The 17,551-nt window shown below is 38.2% G+C and overlaps 2 protein-coding genes across 11 annotated transcripts in view; one reads left to right on the top strand and one right to left on the bottom strand.

Annotated features, from left to right (window-relative positions):
* Nucleotides 1-1,120: 1,120 nt before the first annotated feature.
* IKBIP (IKBKB interacting protein) lies at nucleotides 1,121-11,527 on the bottom strand. Of its 7 annotated transcripts, XR_010606315.1 has the most exons (6): nucleotides 11,166-11,526; nucleotides 9,349-9,576; nucleotides 7,587-7,704; nucleotides 5,904-6,694; nucleotides 5,118-5,228; nucleotides 3,085-3,169 (listed from the first exon to the last, which is right to left on the bottom strand). XR_010606315.1 is itself a non-coding variant. In XM_065636152.1 (5 exons), exons 2-5 carry the CDS (start codon nucleotides 9,540-9,542, stop codon nucleotides 3,148-3,150), a joined length of 1,125 nt encoding a protein of 374 aa, XP_065492224.1. In that variant the 5' UTR covers nucleotides 9,543-9,576; nucleotides 11,166-11,525; the 3' UTR covers nucleotides 3,051-3,147. The 7 variants fall into 7 exon arrangements, 6 of the variants coding, with proteins under 6 accessions (XP_065492233.1, XP_065492224.1, XP_065492207.1 ...); XM_065636152.1 differs by lacking the exon at nucleotides 5,118-5,228 and having other exon boundaries at nucleotides 3,051-3,169; nucleotides 11,166-11,525; XM_065636135.1 differs by lacking the exon at nucleotides 3,085-3,169 and having other exon boundaries at nucleotides 3,176-5,228; nucleotides 11,222-11,527.
* A 56-nt stretch (nucleotides 11,528-11,583) lies between these two features.
* The window catches only part of APAF1 (apoptotic peptidase activating factor 1), a 33,002-nt gene continuing 27,034 nt past the window's right edge, over nucleotides 11,584-17,551 (top strand). For 3 of the 4 annotated variants that reach the window (XR_010606312.1, XR_010606313.1, XM_065636087.1), the window contains exons 1-5: nucleotides 11,731-11,800; nucleotides 13,408-13,549; nucleotides 13,832-14,021; nucleotides 15,286-15,483; nucleotides 16,503-16,686. Coding sequence is in view for 2 of the 4 variants with exons in the window: in XM_065636087.1 (XP_065492159.1) it covers nucleotides 13,412-13,549; nucleotides 13,832-14,021; nucleotides 15,286-15,483; nucleotides 16,503-16,686 (710 nt within the window). In the remaining 2 variants the exon portion in view is untranslated. Of the gene's footprint in view, nucleotides 11,673-11,730; nucleotides 11,801-13,407; nucleotides 13,550-13,831; nucleotides 14,022-15,285; nucleotides 15,484-16,502; nucleotides 16,687-17,551 lie in introns of those variants that run through there. The other variant, XM_065636097.1, reaches the window with a different exon arrangement.

Here is a 17,551-nt window from a genome sequence, read left to right as displayed (position 1 = left end):
TTTTCCTCTACAATTGGGTCACCCTTATGCAGCTATTTGAAATACGTGCAGTAATACAAAAATCCTAAATCCATTTTCTCATTGCTCAAGGGCAGGCCTGAAACTATATTTTTAAAGATGCTCAGTTACATTTTATCAAGGTGAATCTGAGATGAGACTACAAGAGGCAGCTGCTGTTCCCCTTCTGTAACTGAGAAAGGGGAAACGCTTTAGTGCCGCTTCAGTGTTGTAGTTCAGTGGAAAACCCGAAAGAGGGAGAGAATTGCCTTGCAGCTGCTGGCTTCGTTGACATTCAGCCATAGGCTCGTTTGGATGCTGGAGATTAAGGGGTTTAACATAAGAAATGCTATTGCTTAAAGGGTCACCCACTGATACTTTAAATAAGATTTAGTGGGGAAACTAGTATTAAAATACATTTAGAAAGTCAACTTTGTCATTGATAACTGCACTTTATAGGAGCACTCCCTTTTGAACCAAGTGTAATTGAGATAACTGCAGAGCAGTCATTGAACCCAAAAGTGCTTTGTAAAACATGGATTATGTATATGCTGCTTGTGTATATTGTTTTATGGAAGAGAAAACATCCTTTCTTGCTATTACTGGAGCTGAAATCAGCTTTCTGGTTTAAAGCGTGCTGTCTATATAAACTTGGAATAACAACTCCATTCACACCCTGTGTATCAGGTTGTACTACAGATTGAATGTGCTGATAATTGCTGAAATGCTTGTTGCATATCATTTTTAAATGGGCTGTAATAATAAAAATAGTTGTAATTCATTTACATTTCTACATAGAAATGATGTAGTTCACAGTGAAAACAATAAACATCCTGCTTTTTTATAGCAAATATGAGTACCTTGGATAGCTGAGCTTAGCAAGTTACTGCTGAGCAGCACTTACACAGAGAAGAAACGAAGAATAACACTTAAGAATTTTGCGAAAGAGCAAAGGGACACTGGTATGTAAATAGTATCTGTGGATGATTTCTAGAAAACCTTGTCTTTTGACAGGTTTATCCTTGTGGTCTGTCAGGTGGGCTGGAAAGGCGTAAATGAAAACTGGGAGGTAGGAATGAACCTGTACCAAAAAGAGGAAAACTTGATGAAACAAAGCATGTGAGGGTGAAGACAATGAAGCAAGCAAGGTATGGAAGACCAGCAACATGAAGCAGGCTGAAAAGTACAGAATGCTGAATGAGGAAGAGAATAGTGAAGAAGAGGAATGGTTTTATTACATCTTCCTTACAATCAAGAGTCTAGTACCTGCAAGATGTTCAGGTGTGACCAACTCAACACTGAGAAGTTATAAAGGCCTTATTGTATGCTTCTTGGTATCATTTCATTTACAGGGATTTTCTGAATTGCTGTGTCTCTCCTAATTGGTTTTTATAGTAATTTTTATTCCTATTTAATACACTTTCCCCCCTTTTGTCTGCTAAAGCCATTCCCATTATTTTGTTACCAGTCTACTGCCTTCTGCATTTTCAGATGTCTCATCTCTCTTAGTCTTGTTCTTGACCACAGAAATACTGCCAGTGGCTCACATCAGTCTAACCTTTTGGGACCTCAGTAGCTTCTCTTCGCTAATTCTGCTGCTCACTACAGTATTTTATAGGTTAAGGAACAAAGAATAACTGGATTCCTGAACAGATACAGGGACACTGGGAGAAAGCCATCAGTAGGGTTAGTATGTCTTTCAAAGCATTGTTCCCAGACAGAGTTCTGTGTTTTAAACACCTAACAGTGCTGCACAGTAATTACAATTTACAGAAAAACTTAATAAAGCCTCACAGAAAACCTTATATAAAATATTCCATATAAATGCGTGACAAACTTTTTGCAAGGCATCAGCAATATTCCTAGGCATTGCTTGCTTCACTGCATTTACCTATTTAAATATTGATTTTTTAAAAAGTGCTATAGTTTACAAAAATCGTAGAGTGAATGTATTGAGACAGATATTAAATTGCTACAGCAGTTTGACTAACTCTTGTTTAACTCTATCTTAGAAACCACAATTTTATTTCTTCCTTTGAAGCAGGAAAGTAAAGCTGAAGATCTGGCAGTCTTGGGTCCTGCTTTCTTAATGAAAGCAAACTCCAAAGGTAAGAACAACATTTTATGCTTTAACACTGTTTCATTGTACAAAACAAGCAATTTATTAAATATAGCACCTGTCGTACTTCAGAAGGACAAATACATGCAGAGAGACATATTTTTTGCTCACATTATAGCGTGTCCCTTGACCTCAGTATGACTTTTTTCTGTCCTTTTCAAAGAGGACAAATCTCTAGTCAAGTTTTGGTGTGCTTCTAAATGAAGCCTTTAAATACCATCTGTCGTCTTAAAACTACACATGGAGTTAATACTTCTCAAGTACTACTACTCTTTAGGCAAAGTCATTTCACAGTAATCAGTTCATGTCTGAAATCTTGGTTATTTCATCTTTTATATCTTTGATCTGAGTCTGAACTCTTGTTAGATTGGTCAGTCTCTCATTCAGTAAAGCAATTTCCTTCTCCCGTCGTAAAACATCCTCCACTAATCTTCCTATTCTCAGTGTTAGGTCACTTATTAATGGCTCCAAGATGGCAAAATCCTTTTTAAGTTTGTACATCTTGGGTTTTAAATCATTTGCAAATGTAACTGTCTTCAAAACTTTTGCTCTGTCACCTTCAAGATCCAAAAGTCTATCCGAATGCTTGATAAAATCACTCCTTAACTCGGACAATGCTGTCTTAATTTGCTCAATTTTTCTTGCGTTACTGGATGCCAAGCTTTGTAGTTTTGTACTTCGGTCGATGCTACTGGTAAGCAGGTCACCTATATTTTTTACTGTCTTCTTCTCACCTTTTTCTACTTTATCTTCTAGCGTTTGCAAAGAATCTGTCAGTGCAGTCATATCTGAGACTAGGCCCGAAATGCGCCTTATGTCAGTTTTTACGGTCACAATTGTCAAAGTTATGTTTTTTGCTGCAGAAGCTGCATTCTGTTCAACACTTGAAACTGCATAAAAAAGGGATGTTAAATTCTTCTGCAGTTCTTCTTGTTTCTTAACTATGCTGCTAGACCATGTTTTCATTGTAGAAGTATCTTCCTGCAGATGTTTAATGTGAGAAATTATTTTAAGATCTTCCAGCTGTTCCATTAAGTTCCAAGTCTTTTCACACTAGAGGGATACAAATAAAAATATTTGACACGATTTCTAGCTTAACAACTCACATAACAGTTAAAGCTACACTCTAATAGAAATATCTTACTATCCTGACATTGAAATTGAGCACAAACACTGTCTTTACAAAATAAACTGTTGCAACACAACCAATTTTTTTTTTCTTTTCAGTATACATAAAAAAATTCAAATGCTACTACTTTTTCTATGACAACAAAAATTACAAGAAGGTGCTATATGACTTTCCAGCATGACCTCTGAAAACACAAGTCAACAAATGCAATCTTCTGATTTACGGAAATTTTTGTATTAAGCCTATAACCTGCATGATCCAGAAAGATACATGTAGAAAGAAATTCAGAAACATTTTAGAAGGATGCCCACTTTAAAATTCCCTTATCCAAAAATCATGGACCATAATTAACTGATGTGTTTTTGTTTTGGTAATCACAATAGGTATTTTGGACATGGCATTCACAGAAGAAAAAGCCAAAGGAATTAGGCAGGGTTCCCTTTTGTTTAAATAGACACCAAAATACTTCACAGGAAAAACATCACTTAAACAGCCTGCCCCCATAAAAGTTACATTAACAAGAGAACATTCATGCTACTGTTGGATTTTTGGCTGAATTTTCTAATTTGCTAGTTCACTTTTCTTAAAAAACAATTGGTTCTTGGTTTTCAAATTTGAGAGGATGAAAGGAAGATATCTGAGTGATACTATCCTCTTTAATCCCCAATAAATCAGCATAGAACTTTGGAGAGAAAAAACACACCAAAGGGGCAAGCTGAAACACATGCTAAGAGGCTATAATTAGTTTCATACTAATCCTTTTCTTGACATTAGCAGTAAAAATGCCACCAAATAAATATTTATAACTTTCTAATAGCATTGGTCATTCCTCACTAACCCGGAACTGTTTAAAACCAAAATACTAAAATTTAGGCTGTGGAGAGTTGTGCCATTTCCTAGTTGATGCCCTCAAAGGATGAGGATTTTCTCTTCGATCTCATGTACATTCAGGTTTCAGTATGGTTGAGGTTGATGAAAGACACTGAACTGAGGAGCATTCCACTGGTCATTTAGCCACCCTCCCCCAAAAACGTATGAATTAGAAATACACTGGGAACACACTTGTGAAAAGTATTTTTAAAACATTTCCAGATAGTGTTCCATATGGAACACTGAAGTATTTATTCCATACTCATTCTGGATGAGCAATTTGACTTAGAATATGCACCAGGACAGGGCAATCTACTACAACATATTTTTATTGAATATGACTGTAAATGGATACAAATCTACACAAAAGTAATAAATATATGAAACTAGTAAACTTTGTAACACTGAGAAATGCTGGTTTAATAGTGTCTTGAGTGGGCAGCATTAACTGTTCAGTGAATATTTCAGTAGAGTTCTAGAGAAATGAATGTACAAAACCAGAATAATTTAACTTAAACCTGATTAAGTCATAAATGCTGTGGGTTCATACTGTCTATTAAGCAATATCCTTTCCTGAGTTCAGGAAATTATCAAGACTTAAGTCTGTAAACAGAAAGTTATGCTGGTCCTGAGACCCAAATTTCAATGAACAGCTACAGAACTACATCCTGTGTAAGTAGATCTATGGATAAATTAGATATTCCCTACCCCCAAGTACAAACCCCATGGCTTTCATTAATTGCTTTTGCAGCTCTTACTTAGCGAACTTTGGGAAACAATGTGACACTTCTATTTTCCCTTTGAAATGCAAAGCAATACCAGACATGCCATGTAATGCCTAACAGAGAACATTCTTCAGAATAAAAGGTTAAAACTTGTTTCTAACAGCACCAAAACAAACCAACCAACCTACCTACAACTCCCCACCCCCTCAAACTAATACAGTGCCTGATCACACCAGACTTGCAAATTAAGTGATGGAAGAAGATCTAACAGGAATACCTGCTAATAAGAGCTTCAGTCCATATGTAGTCCAACAACTTCAATGGCAGAACAAAACTATGCCAGTGATTTTAGGAAGTTTGAAAAGGCTGGAAATGAGGTCTAAGGAGGCTATTTGCAGGGGGTCAAAGAAATAAAAGGTAACAGCTCCTATGTAACACTCTGTTTATAAATACCAATACAAGACAAGGTTCTCAATAAGGGGTATTTTACTACTCTTTTCTGTAATGCTGTTGTATCTAAACTTCAGATGTTAAAAATGTACTTATTGAGAAGTCTGTACCGGAAGCACAAAAAACATTATGGTATGTAATACCTTAAAAGTGAGGTATATGCATATATTTGCCTAGAGATAAGAATGTAATTGTCCATTGTGCTACAATTCAATTGAATGTAATACAAAAAGTAACAATATAAAAAACTATTGAAAATTAAATATAAAATTGTACTCTGTCTCCGGTTTTGGCCTTTTTTTCCTTAAATCTAAATGCTTTGCTTCAAATTACTTTTTAATAAAAACGAACTTAACAAATAACCTTAAAAATAATCCTTAATTTGAGAAAACACTCCTTTCCTCCTTCAATACAGTATTTCTTGCTCTCTACCCTCTTTATTATAAATTTGCCTTACAGTCTGATCTAATGCTATTTAAATTAATGACAATATCTCAGCTATCCTTAACATATGTTGGAGTAACATTTGTAATAAATTAAAGTGCTCTTTCATCAATGAAAACCCCAAGTCCAAATTCACTTATCCTCATTCTGGTCATTTTCTAAACCATACCTTTCTAAAGCGATTTCTTTTGCTTTTGAAGATACTTTTATGTCATGCACTACTTCTAAAACTACCGTTTCATTTTGCACTTTCCATATGCTGTCATTGTGCTGTATGCCTTCGAGAACCTTTTGCATGGCCATTGTATCAGAAACAGTTTTCAACATATCGTTTTCCACAGTATATAGCTGTGTTGTCACGTCCTCTATCTTTTTCTCCACACTTAGCAATTCACTTGATAATCTAAGAATAGAGTGAATAGCATTTTCAATTGTTGGCAAATGGGTCTTGCACTCCTCAATTTTAGGTTCATAGTTCGCAAGTTTCTGATTCAGGTCTGTGTCCTTGGCTACCAGACTATTCTGTTCTTCTTCTAGTTTTTCAACTGCCTTTGCATGCAAGTCCAACTTTTGCTCAACTCTAGAGAATTCGTCATCTTCTTGCCTTTTCAGTGTTTTAATATTTCTGGCTGTACTGTCTTCCAAATCTCTTATTCTTTCTGAAAGGGATTTAATTCTTTGGTCAACATCATTAATTTGGGAAGTAACTTCTGTATGTATGAACTTTGCTTCAGATTTTAAACTACTAGTGTTTGTGTTCATTTCATCCAAGCTTCTTCTCCAGGAATTTGTAACATTCTGGAACTTCTCATTAATGCTCTGCATCTTTATAGAGAGAGTCTGTTCATTGTTCTGAATATCATTTATGACGTTATGAAGAGAAGATATTTCCTGCTCAAACTCAGGCATCACAGATATGGACAAGGCAGCTTCTTGTAGGATACGTTCAGAAGATTCAAGCTGCATTTATAACACAAAACAACGTCCATGTCTACTTAACAAAATAGAAAACCACTTGCATTTATTTAACAGAGAATAAAGTCCTTTAGAAGCCACTTTACTTGTTACAAAGCTCCTATATGATTTATTTTCATATTTCATCTTTAAAATATTGATTAACCCAGCATGAAAAAGTCACAAAAAAGGGTATCTTTGCTGTTGAATTTCTATAGAATACACGCCATTTTCTTTGTTGTCAATCTCTTTTTTTTTTTTTTTGTAAAATATATCACACTACCTAAATCCCATGCAACATTCTGCCATCTGAAGTGTGGTATATAAATATCCAAATTACATCATGTATAAACTACATCATGACAAGATCAGTGCTAAACCAACATCACTGGCATAAACCATGCTGTACTCCCATCATTATCTGTAAGATACAGGAGATAATTTGGCAGCCAGCCCAAGCGTTCTACTTGATAATGTCAGACATGGAAAATAAAATAGCAATGAAAAAAATATTACTATCACTTCATTATGACTTTCATATTTTTAGAACAGGTCTACTACATAAAAATGCCTGTAAACTTTCTTCTAATCAATGCATATTAGAATTATACACAGAACAGTACCAAGAGAATGACGTATGTGCATAAATCTAAATTTTTAAATCATTCAATGTATAAAAAATAATACTAAGATACAACCACTATATTCACATATTTGAACAATGGTATGGATTGACACATTTAGTCACATGAAATATTCCCCAAAGGCCTATTCACAGGCAAGTAGAACACATTATGAAAATTTATTTTAAACCAGTCAGTTCGATTTAACTAAATGACAAAGTAAAACAACAGCAAATGTTCACTATAGATTATCCAATTAAGATGTTAATTATTACCTTTTCAGAAATTAAGTTAACTTTATTTTCCACACCCAGGAATTTTTCTGCTTCTTGCTGTAAAAAATGGTACTTTTTCTCCATATTAGCGAATTGATTTGACTGCTGGAATAGGAACCTGCCAATTGCAAACAAATAAATAGTAAATATAACTACATAATTAGCATATATTAAGTATTCCAGGACCTGATTCACAGCACAATGTTACTGCAGGGATTTGTGTTCACAGCATTTGCCAGATCAATACAGGAGAGGGGGGGAAAAAAAAAAAAAAAAAAAAGGATTTAAATGAAGTTGATCTGTCTTCATACTGCAGTTGTCTTCCAACAGAGGTAAAAAACTAAGGAAATATCCATAGACATGCTTTGTTTTTACACTGTATGCCATTCAAACAGGAAAAATGTCCAATAAGACTACTAACATAGAAGCCATTACATGCTTGTGAGGCATTGCCTCACAATATATTTTATTGATAAAGTATTATTTACCCAGTGGCAATAAAACACACCAAAAAATCATTTGTACTTTCTTGCAAAGCATTACAAAATCATGCACAGAAGCCTTTTGATTCAGAAAGGCTGTTTAACTCTAATGTTGTTTGATTATAGCCATACAAGAATAGATGGTGCATTGTGGCAAAGCTTGTACAGCTACAGTCATGATGATGCTAACTTTGAACAGACACTAGAGATCAATCCTGTACTTTATATACATTCTAGATTCATTTACTATGAACTCGAGAGCTTTCTGAACTGTAAGCACTTATACAGTTACAAAGGAAACGAGACAACTAAACAAGAGCCCTGAATTTTGCTGGATGTTTATTAATCCCAAAACAAGCTTTATTGTAGACTATGAAGGGGTTGTCTCAGTAGGAAGAACAATTTTATCTAGAACAATAGAGTTTATTTAAAATACTTGTGCTTTCATAAATTGGTATTTATCAGTACATTGTGTAGCAGTTAGAAGTTTCAAAACATCTACAATAGCCTGTGCAGATTAAGTTGGGCAATAAAAGCTAAAATGCAAGCTATAGATAGATACGAGCAAAATAGACAAACAGATATACATGAAACAGTAAGCAGAAGCATCAGTAATCATTTTATCCTACTATGTTCTGTTTCTCAAATATTACGATAACGAAATCTGGGTGATGTTAAAATAAGAACAAATTTTACCTCAATTTTCAGGTTGATGTCTAGACTGTAATAATCTGGACCAATTTCTTGCACTAGAAATCTAAGAATTTCATCATATCATTTCTGCAAGCAGCTCAGTTTCTGATGGAACTAAGGTACTGATGCTGCTAAGATATTCTAAAACATCTTTTACAAAGATATTTGACCTTTACTTGAAGAATCTACCTGACAAACAATTTACTACACTGCTGAGCAAATTATTTACAGAAAATGCCACTTCTACTGTTGATTTATTTATTACCTGCCAAATGAGCCCTGTTCAACTTATTGCTGGATTAAGTTGCTCGTCACAGTTAGATGTAGTCTCCAAAGCAGGCATTCAGAATTCATGAGCAAGGCACCTTTTAAACTTTCAACATGATAGAACAGATCAAGCTGCTATAATCCGATGTTTCCACACTTGTGAATGCTATTTTTCTTTTCTTGACCCTTCTGGCTTCAACGTTTCTACAGTCACTTAACACAAACACTACAGTAAAAAGTAACTAATCATGTTGCCCATGACTGAATACAGTGTAGAATACAAAAGAAGGTATTAAAATCCACTTTAGAGGGTTACCTACCAGGTCAGCACCAGGCAACCAGCAAGGGAAATTATGCTCAGGGTTGTGCGTGAGTCCATCCAAAAGGAACTCCAGTTACTGCTGCTCCTGGGGCTTGCCAGCTTCCCACACTTACTGTGCTTCTCAACCTTTTGTGGACCTTCATTGGTCTTGGGTGAAGAAATACCTTTTTTCCTCTGCTTAACTTCAGACATTTTGTGTTTTAAAAAGCAGAAGCAAAAAAGAGAGCTAGGGAAAACAAAACAAAAACCCGAAAAGGTACTAGTTACTTCCAAGTGTTCTCAAATACAACCTTTTGCCCTTTAGCTACACAAATACACGCCCAAAAAAGTTTACTTTAGTATTTACTAAATGTTTACCAAATATTTACTAAATGTTTTCTAGTTATGCAAACTTCCGTACAATGTCACAATACTTTCATAAGACTGTGTGAAAATTTGTTTTCAATACTATAAAGCACTGCTTTCCTGTTTTCTCAAACTGAACTGACTTTTCAAACTTTAGCTAATTTAAGTTTTCCAGAAATATTTAAACTGTTGTACAATAAGCCATTTTGAAGTTATATTTAAAATCACAGGGACTGAAAGCATATTTGATGACTGTCATTATTTCATCAGTGATTTTACTATCCTGTTTTACTTGTAGATTATTTTAAAAATTATTACCGACTCCACGTTAAAGGGGAAAATTACTTTTCTACCTTAAAAATGAGACTGCAAATCAAGATTTAACTTTGAGATAGTTCTGTTGTAATAATTTCATGTCATCTCTAAAACCATAGGCATCAGTTAATAGAAAGCCATTAATAGAAAAATACCCAATATTAATGAAATAACACATCTAGATAGAAGAAGAGCTGTAATTTCCTCTTTGCTAAAATTAAGGTTGGAATAGATTCAGGCAATATCAATCTCCAGTTTCAAAGAGCACAAAAGCCCCTTTTCTAACCAAGTGGAAGTACAGAGTGGAATTTTTAGGCCTAAAAATCTTCCAGCGTGCTGCTCAAAACAGACTAGATCCTTCGTGGATTTGGTTTAGCACAGTTTGAAACAAAAATGTGGTCCTTTCTGGATCACTTTGCAGTATTGCAGCTTAACTGCATGTCAAAATATAAGTATTTAAATATTAGAAATAGTTATTTACTCACAGACATATGTAAAAGGCACTGTTTAAAATCTAAATGTCACAAGAGTATGAAGCTTAGAGCTGTTGTGAGTCACAGTACTAGAAAGCATGCTCAGCGTCTGAAGCATGCAGGAAAAAAACATCTCCTGCTCTCCCCCCAGAACAGCAAAACCGCTATTTTGCAACTTTTAAAACAGCTTTAGGACTGAGAGCAGGCGTTATGAAGTTAAAAAAAGGAAAAGAGGTCAGAACGGTAGTTAGGGCAATGGTTTAACAGAGGCACAACAACTCGGTTTTAACAAGGACAGCCTCAGAGCGAAACCCCCTGCCCCGCAGGGAACGAGTCACAGGCCTCCCACAGGCCTCCCACAGGCCTCCCACAGGCCTCCCACAGGCCTCCCACAGGCCTCCCACAGGCCTCCCTCGCCCCCCGGCCCCCCCAGCCCCGCCTGCCCTCGGCCCGGGGCACCGAAAGTGACCGACTGCCCTCCGCCCCTCCAGGGCACTCCCACATCCCCCCGGCGCCGCCAGGAACCCCCCTGTCCGCCCCGGGCGCAGGCCTGCGGCAGCCGCCCAGCCTCGCCGACCTCCCGCCGCCCCATCGCTCCAGCGCCGCCCCCCAGCGCAGTGGGGCCGCTTTCTCCCCAGTCTCCGCCCGCCGACACGCTCCTCCGCCGGGGCGCGCTCCGTACCCTCAGCGCTCCCTCCGGCCCCAGCTGCACGGCGGAGGGGGCGGGGAGGCCGTTACCACGTCTGCAGGCCCCGCAGCCCCACCTCCGGCCCGGGCCGGGGCCTGGCGCCTCGCCCGCTGCAGCCGCCGCTGCTCCCTCAGCCCGCGCCTCTGCGCCACGTCAGGCGCGCTCCCGCCGCTCCGCCGGGGCTCCGCGGCTCTGCGCCGGCGCGGGAGCGCCGGGCTTTGTTCCGCGCGGAGCGGGGGGGCCGGGCCGCTGCCGGCCGCCGGGGAGGGCAGCGGGCCCGGAAGGAGGAAGCGCTCGGGGCGCGCTGCTTCCCCGGCGCGGGGCAGGGAGTTCTGCTCGGGGCGAGGCGAGAACTTGTTGCCAGCGGCTCCGGACGGCAGCGGTGGCGGAGCGAGGTCGGCGGGACAGGACGAGGAAGCGGCGCCCCTGAGGCTGCGCCCCCAGCCCGCGGCTCCGGAGCTGTCTGGGGCGGAGGCGGTTGCCCCCCCGCCTCGGGGGAAGGTGCGGAGGCGGCCGGGCAGAGCCCCGGCGCGGCGGGGTTGGGGGTGGCGGGTCCGAGCGCTCCGGTTTCCCTTTCGTTCTCCCTGCGGCTGGTAACGGCGGCTGCGCTGAGGCGTGTCCGGTGTGAGGTAACCCTTTGCTTTGTGCGTTTGTGGCTTGCGTTCTTCGGGTGCTTCCTTGTGTTTACTCCACGGGTGGGTTGATTATTGTTGTTATTATTTAACCTGGACGTTTTTCCACTGGGGAGCTTTCACGTCCCCCTTCCTAAGCGGTGCGGTGGCATTAAGACAGGGTGGAATACTTTCCTAATCGCATAGTTTTCAGTGAAAATAGGAAATTCTGCCCGTACAGTGGAAGCACCACTCTATCGCTGGCTTATCCAAAGGCGGCTGCCCTGCATGTACCCGCTCCTCAAGGAACGAAGGAGAGGGCGAACGCTTCTGTGGGCACCTGCTCTGCGGAGGAACCTGCAATTGCCGGCGAAACCCTTGGTCGTTGTTCAACAGCGTGACCGGAGAGAGCGTTTTGATCATTTGGGACTCTCCGAAGCAGCTGATCAGTACTGAAAAACCTTTACGCGGTAGACAGTAATTTTCACCTTGTTTTGCCTTCAGGTGTTTTTGTTTAATGACGTGGAGGAAGAATACAAATGTGTAGTTGCGTATCGGCTGCTGACAAAGGAAGTTATTGCTCAGTCATTGGCAGTGTTGGGTGCTCCAGCTTCCATCGTGTGTCGGGATTCAAGTGTACTTGTACGGAGTCCTGAACTGGAAGACAGCATCAAGTTAATCTCATGGGATTTTATTTTCTGTCACAGTTCTACCCAGTGCTGGCAGCTGTGAGACCAGTCCTCTTTCTCATCCTGTTGTCCCAGTCACATGAGCCAAGGGCTTAAAAAATTTGAGTGATGTAGTGGGTGGGGAGACGACCTTTTCTTAGAGACATTTAGCAAGTTTCTAGTGTATGAGAAGCTTGCACAGAATATTATTCTTTAGTTCTGCAAGTGTTCATAAACATAAGTTCATAGAAATGTGGAAAAGGACTCAGATTTTTCTTTTTTTCTTTTAAGAATTAGCAGTACATATCTTCTTTTTAATGAAAGCTTCCATTCATGTAGTGAGCACAAAAGTTTTACTGTGAGTCTAATTAATAATTAAAGATTGAAATTTTTTTTTATAGCTGTTTATATTCCTCCAGGTGGAGCAATCAAAAAAATACTGTAGTCAGATTAATTATAATAATGCTCAGCTGGTTGTTTTTATTAAATATAACAACATATGGCATCTAGATAATATTTCAACAATAGTATTCATATTCACAGTAGCTTGTGATCTATTACAACTTAACTATTAATAGGCCTATTTTTTCTCTGTTAAAAAGGAATGATGTTAGGTTTCTCCAGTGTTTTCTTGATGCTACTGTACTGTCCAGCTAAGCTAGACTAGCGAGTCATAAAAAGTATAATTAAATTCCTGTAACAGTAGTATCAAAGTCTCTTTGTAAAGACAGAAAGTAAAAAAAAAAAAATCATTTTTTTAGCTTTCTGCAGGTTGTACTATGAACTTACCTGAAGATTCGCTGTATTTTCCAGTGATGTAGCTGCTCCGCTAGTTTTTCTGACTTCAAAATTCATAAGCTATTTTAAAACGTTTTCCTTGTACTTTTAAGTTATTCTGGTTCCAACTTTGCTGGTTTTTGTTGTTTTTTATTTTCTCTCCTCTTTTTCACACTAAAGAAATATGGATGTCAAAAGTAGAAATTATTTACTTAAGAATCGTCAAGCCTTGGAAAAAGACATCAAGACCTCTTATATTATGGATCGTATGATTTCTGATGAAGTACTAACATTACAGGAGGAAGAGAGAGTGAAGCAACAGGTAGAATCATCTCTCACTGTTATTTATCTTCCTAGTCTACTCATGTGTTTTATCATCCTTTTTGAAAATAGTAATTTCTGTCTATTTCATTCCTGGATTCAGTAAATTCTTTAGTATATGTGTAACATGCAGTTTTTATTGCACGTTATAAAGTTAAGGGCTTGGTCAAGTTGAAGGCTATTTCTGTAACCATAAACAGTCTGTAACTGACAGAGTGATAGATTAGATGATTTCTAAGGTCTCTTAGTTTTGTATAACATCTCTTTTAATGTTTTTTTCTAGAATACACAGAAGGAGCGAGCAGCTATGCTAATAAACATTATTCTTACAAAAGATAATAATTCATATAGATCCTTTTATAATGCACTGCTTCATGAAGGGTACAGAGATCTTGCTGAGCTTCTTCAGGACGGCATCCCTGCCATCTCCTCTGATAATGGGAAGACTTCAACGGATGGAATGACTTCAGATGGTCAGTATAACTAAAGCAATCTCTGTGCTTGAAGGCAAAGACAAGTCACGTTTTTTATTCCTTACTAAGGGACTGTCTGTAATACCTGTTCCAATGAAAAAGGAGTAGATGGTACATTCACTTGTTTTGGTAGTGTAGCAGTCAGTATTTCTACATGTAATGTATTTAATATGGCAGGAGAGTTAAAACAGTTGTGACTTTCGTAGGTCATCTTGAAAAGGTTCATATTTAGTAATGTGTTTTTGAGAAGACAGCACACCTGAAGCTCTCTCAGTCTTCTCTAAATTGTAACATTTTTGTTCTATGTGAAAGAAAGGCTCTTAATTGCATATACTAAAGAAGCTGAATCTAACATAGAAGTTGTAGCCTCCAAAATTCTGACATTTCTCTTGAAGAGCAATCTGCAATCTCTCAACCTGCATTCCAGTAGTTGATCTCGTTATTAGCTTACTTAATTTTGTCCACCAGACCTTTTAATTGCCCTACATGAGTTCATAACTTTTACCTACATTGTTATCAGTATCGTCTTTGACTGACATGAAATAAATCGATAGTTTCTAATGGGGAGAACCTTCTAACTGCATAATTGACATTTAGTCAAATGTCCTGCTTATTGTCACTCTACATTTTAAGAAGCGTCGTAGGCACGTGGAAGTTTGATTACCTGAGTAAGATTTCCCAGAGCTTACCAGTATAATTTGGCGTTGCACATGGCCACTTTGTGGCCAGCAGTAGAGTGATAAAGTGCACATTGCTTTACCTGCTCTGTTGCAAATTGTGCTATCTTAGCTTAAATCAAAGAAGTCTTGCTCAGACCACAATGCTGTGCTGTTAACTACAAAGGAAAAGCCTTACACGGCATGTTTGCTTTCCTGCTGCATCCATGAGGCAGTAAGTTCTGGCTTAGGAAGTTACTTGACAGTTGGGTATGGGAATGTTGAGCTCCTGTGTTTGCCACAGGTTCTACTGGAGGTGCTAATTATCTTTTCACTTCTAGGGATTGATGTAACTAGTTTGCAGAAAATGTAATGATGAATTTGGATGCTATTTTAGGTGGGAAGCTAGTTACCATTTAAGTAATTTATTTCCAAAAAGCAGTATTTTTTCAGTATTTGATGTTGTGAGTCCAGTAGGTTCTAGAGCATTTCTGTGGGGCACAAGTTTCGAAAGGGAGCTCACTAGTTTTCTGGGGTGGGGAGTTGTTTGGTTTGAAGAGACATCACATTTAGAAATTACTTTTTATTTTCATGTTTCTTGTTTTTAGTTAAGACAATTCTCTGCGAAGGAGGTGTGCCACAGAGACCAGTCGTGTTTGTCACTCGGCCAAAACTGGTAGATGCTATTAAACAGAAATTGTACTGCTTGGGAAGTGATCCAGGTTGGGTCACAGTTTATGGAATGGCAGGTTGTGGGAAGACTGTTTTAACAGCAGAAGCTTTACGGGATCATCAGCTCTTGAAAGGTACTTTTAGAAAAACATCTATATTTTTATAAAAATTACTACAGATACATGACACGTATGGTGAAGTATCTGATGTCATCTTGAAAGTAATTTAACGTGTAGCTTTCTGAATTCCTTAGGTCCTTCCGAAATATTTGCTTGCAACTTACAGCATTCATGACCATTTAGTGCTCTAGGACCACTAATATTTTACTAATTTATGGGAAAAGATTCAGAGTAGCTTTTCACATTGGAATCTGCTTTAGTTTAGGAGAGTAGATACATCTTTAATTAACTTGAAATTGTTATTTCTGTTAGTGCAAAATAACCATATTTAGTTTATATTCCTTTTGGGCATTTCTTGTTAAGTCTTCCGATTCTTCCTTTTGCTATGTGAGTTTAAAAAGTCCTGTTCTGACTTTTGCATACCTTTTAATAACGGCAGGCATTTGTGGGGTGATTACACTAGTATCACTTCATCTTAAAGCAGATAATAAATGAAATCATTTAATGATTTAAATTTGTTTCCCCTGCATATGATACTTGGAGATGAAAGTGGGACTCCGGAATTAGAAAACGTGATGTAGGGATGGAAACTACAGCATCCTTTGCTGCACCTGGCTCTTCTAGATGCCTTCTTGTTGACTGTTTTGAGATAATTTTCACATCCCAGACTCTGAACTCCTGCAATAGTACAGGGTGAACAAAGTAAATGCTAAGTCAGACCAGCAGGAAGATGGACCAAGAAGAGGTTTTCATGGGACAGGCAGGAAGGTCTGTAGAGGGGAGGGGTGGCAGCATCAGTGGCAGTGTGAATTCTCTATGGGAACTCGCCCTACAGAGCCTGTTCCTTTGAAAAAAAAAAAAATACTTGTAGAACCATCCTTCTGTATTAATGGTAGAGTTGCAAGGTTTGCTCGCAATAGGCTTTAAAGTTATATGTTTTAATTGAAATTGGATTACTGATTGCTATCGTGACCTTCTATTAAATATTTCAGATTTTAAATGTATAGCATAATTAATAATGCTTTTTTTGTTAGATTACTTTCCAGGAGGAGTGCACTGGATCTCTGTTGGAAAACAGGACAAAGCAGGGCTCCTAATAAAACTTCAGAATCTCTGCAGTAGATTAGAACATGACTCTACTCTTTCACAAAGGCCACCACTTAACATTGAGGAGGCGAAAGATCGTCTTCGATTGCTCATGCTACGCAAATATGCCAGGTGATGTCAGTAAAATGAAACACTATTCTTTTAGCTGATAAAACTTCACAGAGTAACTTTGGTCTAATCTTCCAAGGTGTCTTTTGTGGTTACATGTCTCTGTGGTGTGTATTTCTTTTTTTTTTTTTTTTTTTCCAAATCAACTTCCTAACTCTTCGAATTTCTGCTTTCCCTTTTTCTGTTCTACTGTAGATAATTAGGAAGTGTTATTCAAGATGAAGCTAACAATACTTCTAGAATTTTAAATCTTGTGTGGGGGTTCTAGTTAAAGTTTCTAAAATTACCAACTTGCATATGATAAAAGAATAAGTAAGTTCAGATAAGCATACAAAAGCTGAAGGGTAAATAGATGCTAGAGGCACATACGTAACATACATAGTACAACTCTGCCCTTGTTTAGATGGGGTTTTTTTTAATGGGATAACTGAAGGGACACATTGTAGGCTTGTCCTGAATATGAATATGTTTAGCAGGCTAATAAGGCTTCTGCTAACAAAATATGTTAACCAGCAGTCCAGGAGTTGCATTCACTTGAAAAATTATTAGTTGTTGAATAAAGAAGGTTGGGAATGAACAGTTGGAAATAAGAATTGCTCTAACTTTCAGTGTTCTCATTCGGTACATAGAATGAGTCAAAAATACACTGAAATGTTATCTCCCACAAAGCTTTTCGCTAGCCTGTGTCAAGCAGAGTCGTTATCTAGTCCTATACAACTTTTTTCTTAATTTATGGTATCTTATGACTTGAAAAACAGAGTAAATATTTGTTTTCTCTGGCATCTACTAATGGAAATATTTCTCAAAACTTTGTTTATGCTTCAGTTGTAGCTATAAAGCAATAAAGGGTAAAAACCTTTTTTTTCGC

This window comes from Caloenas nicobarica, chromosome 1 (assembly GCF_036013445.1).
Source record: "Caloenas nicobarica isolate bCalNic1 chromosome 1, bCalNic1.hap1, whole genome shotgun sequence".
In the NCBI taxonomy this organism is placed as follows: domain Eukaryota; kingdom Metazoa; phylum Chordata; class Aves; order Columbiformes; family Columbidae; genus Caloenas; species Caloenas nicobarica.
Note: the sequence above shows the minus strand (reverse complement) of the source record. Positions and strands in the feature narration are given on the sequence as shown.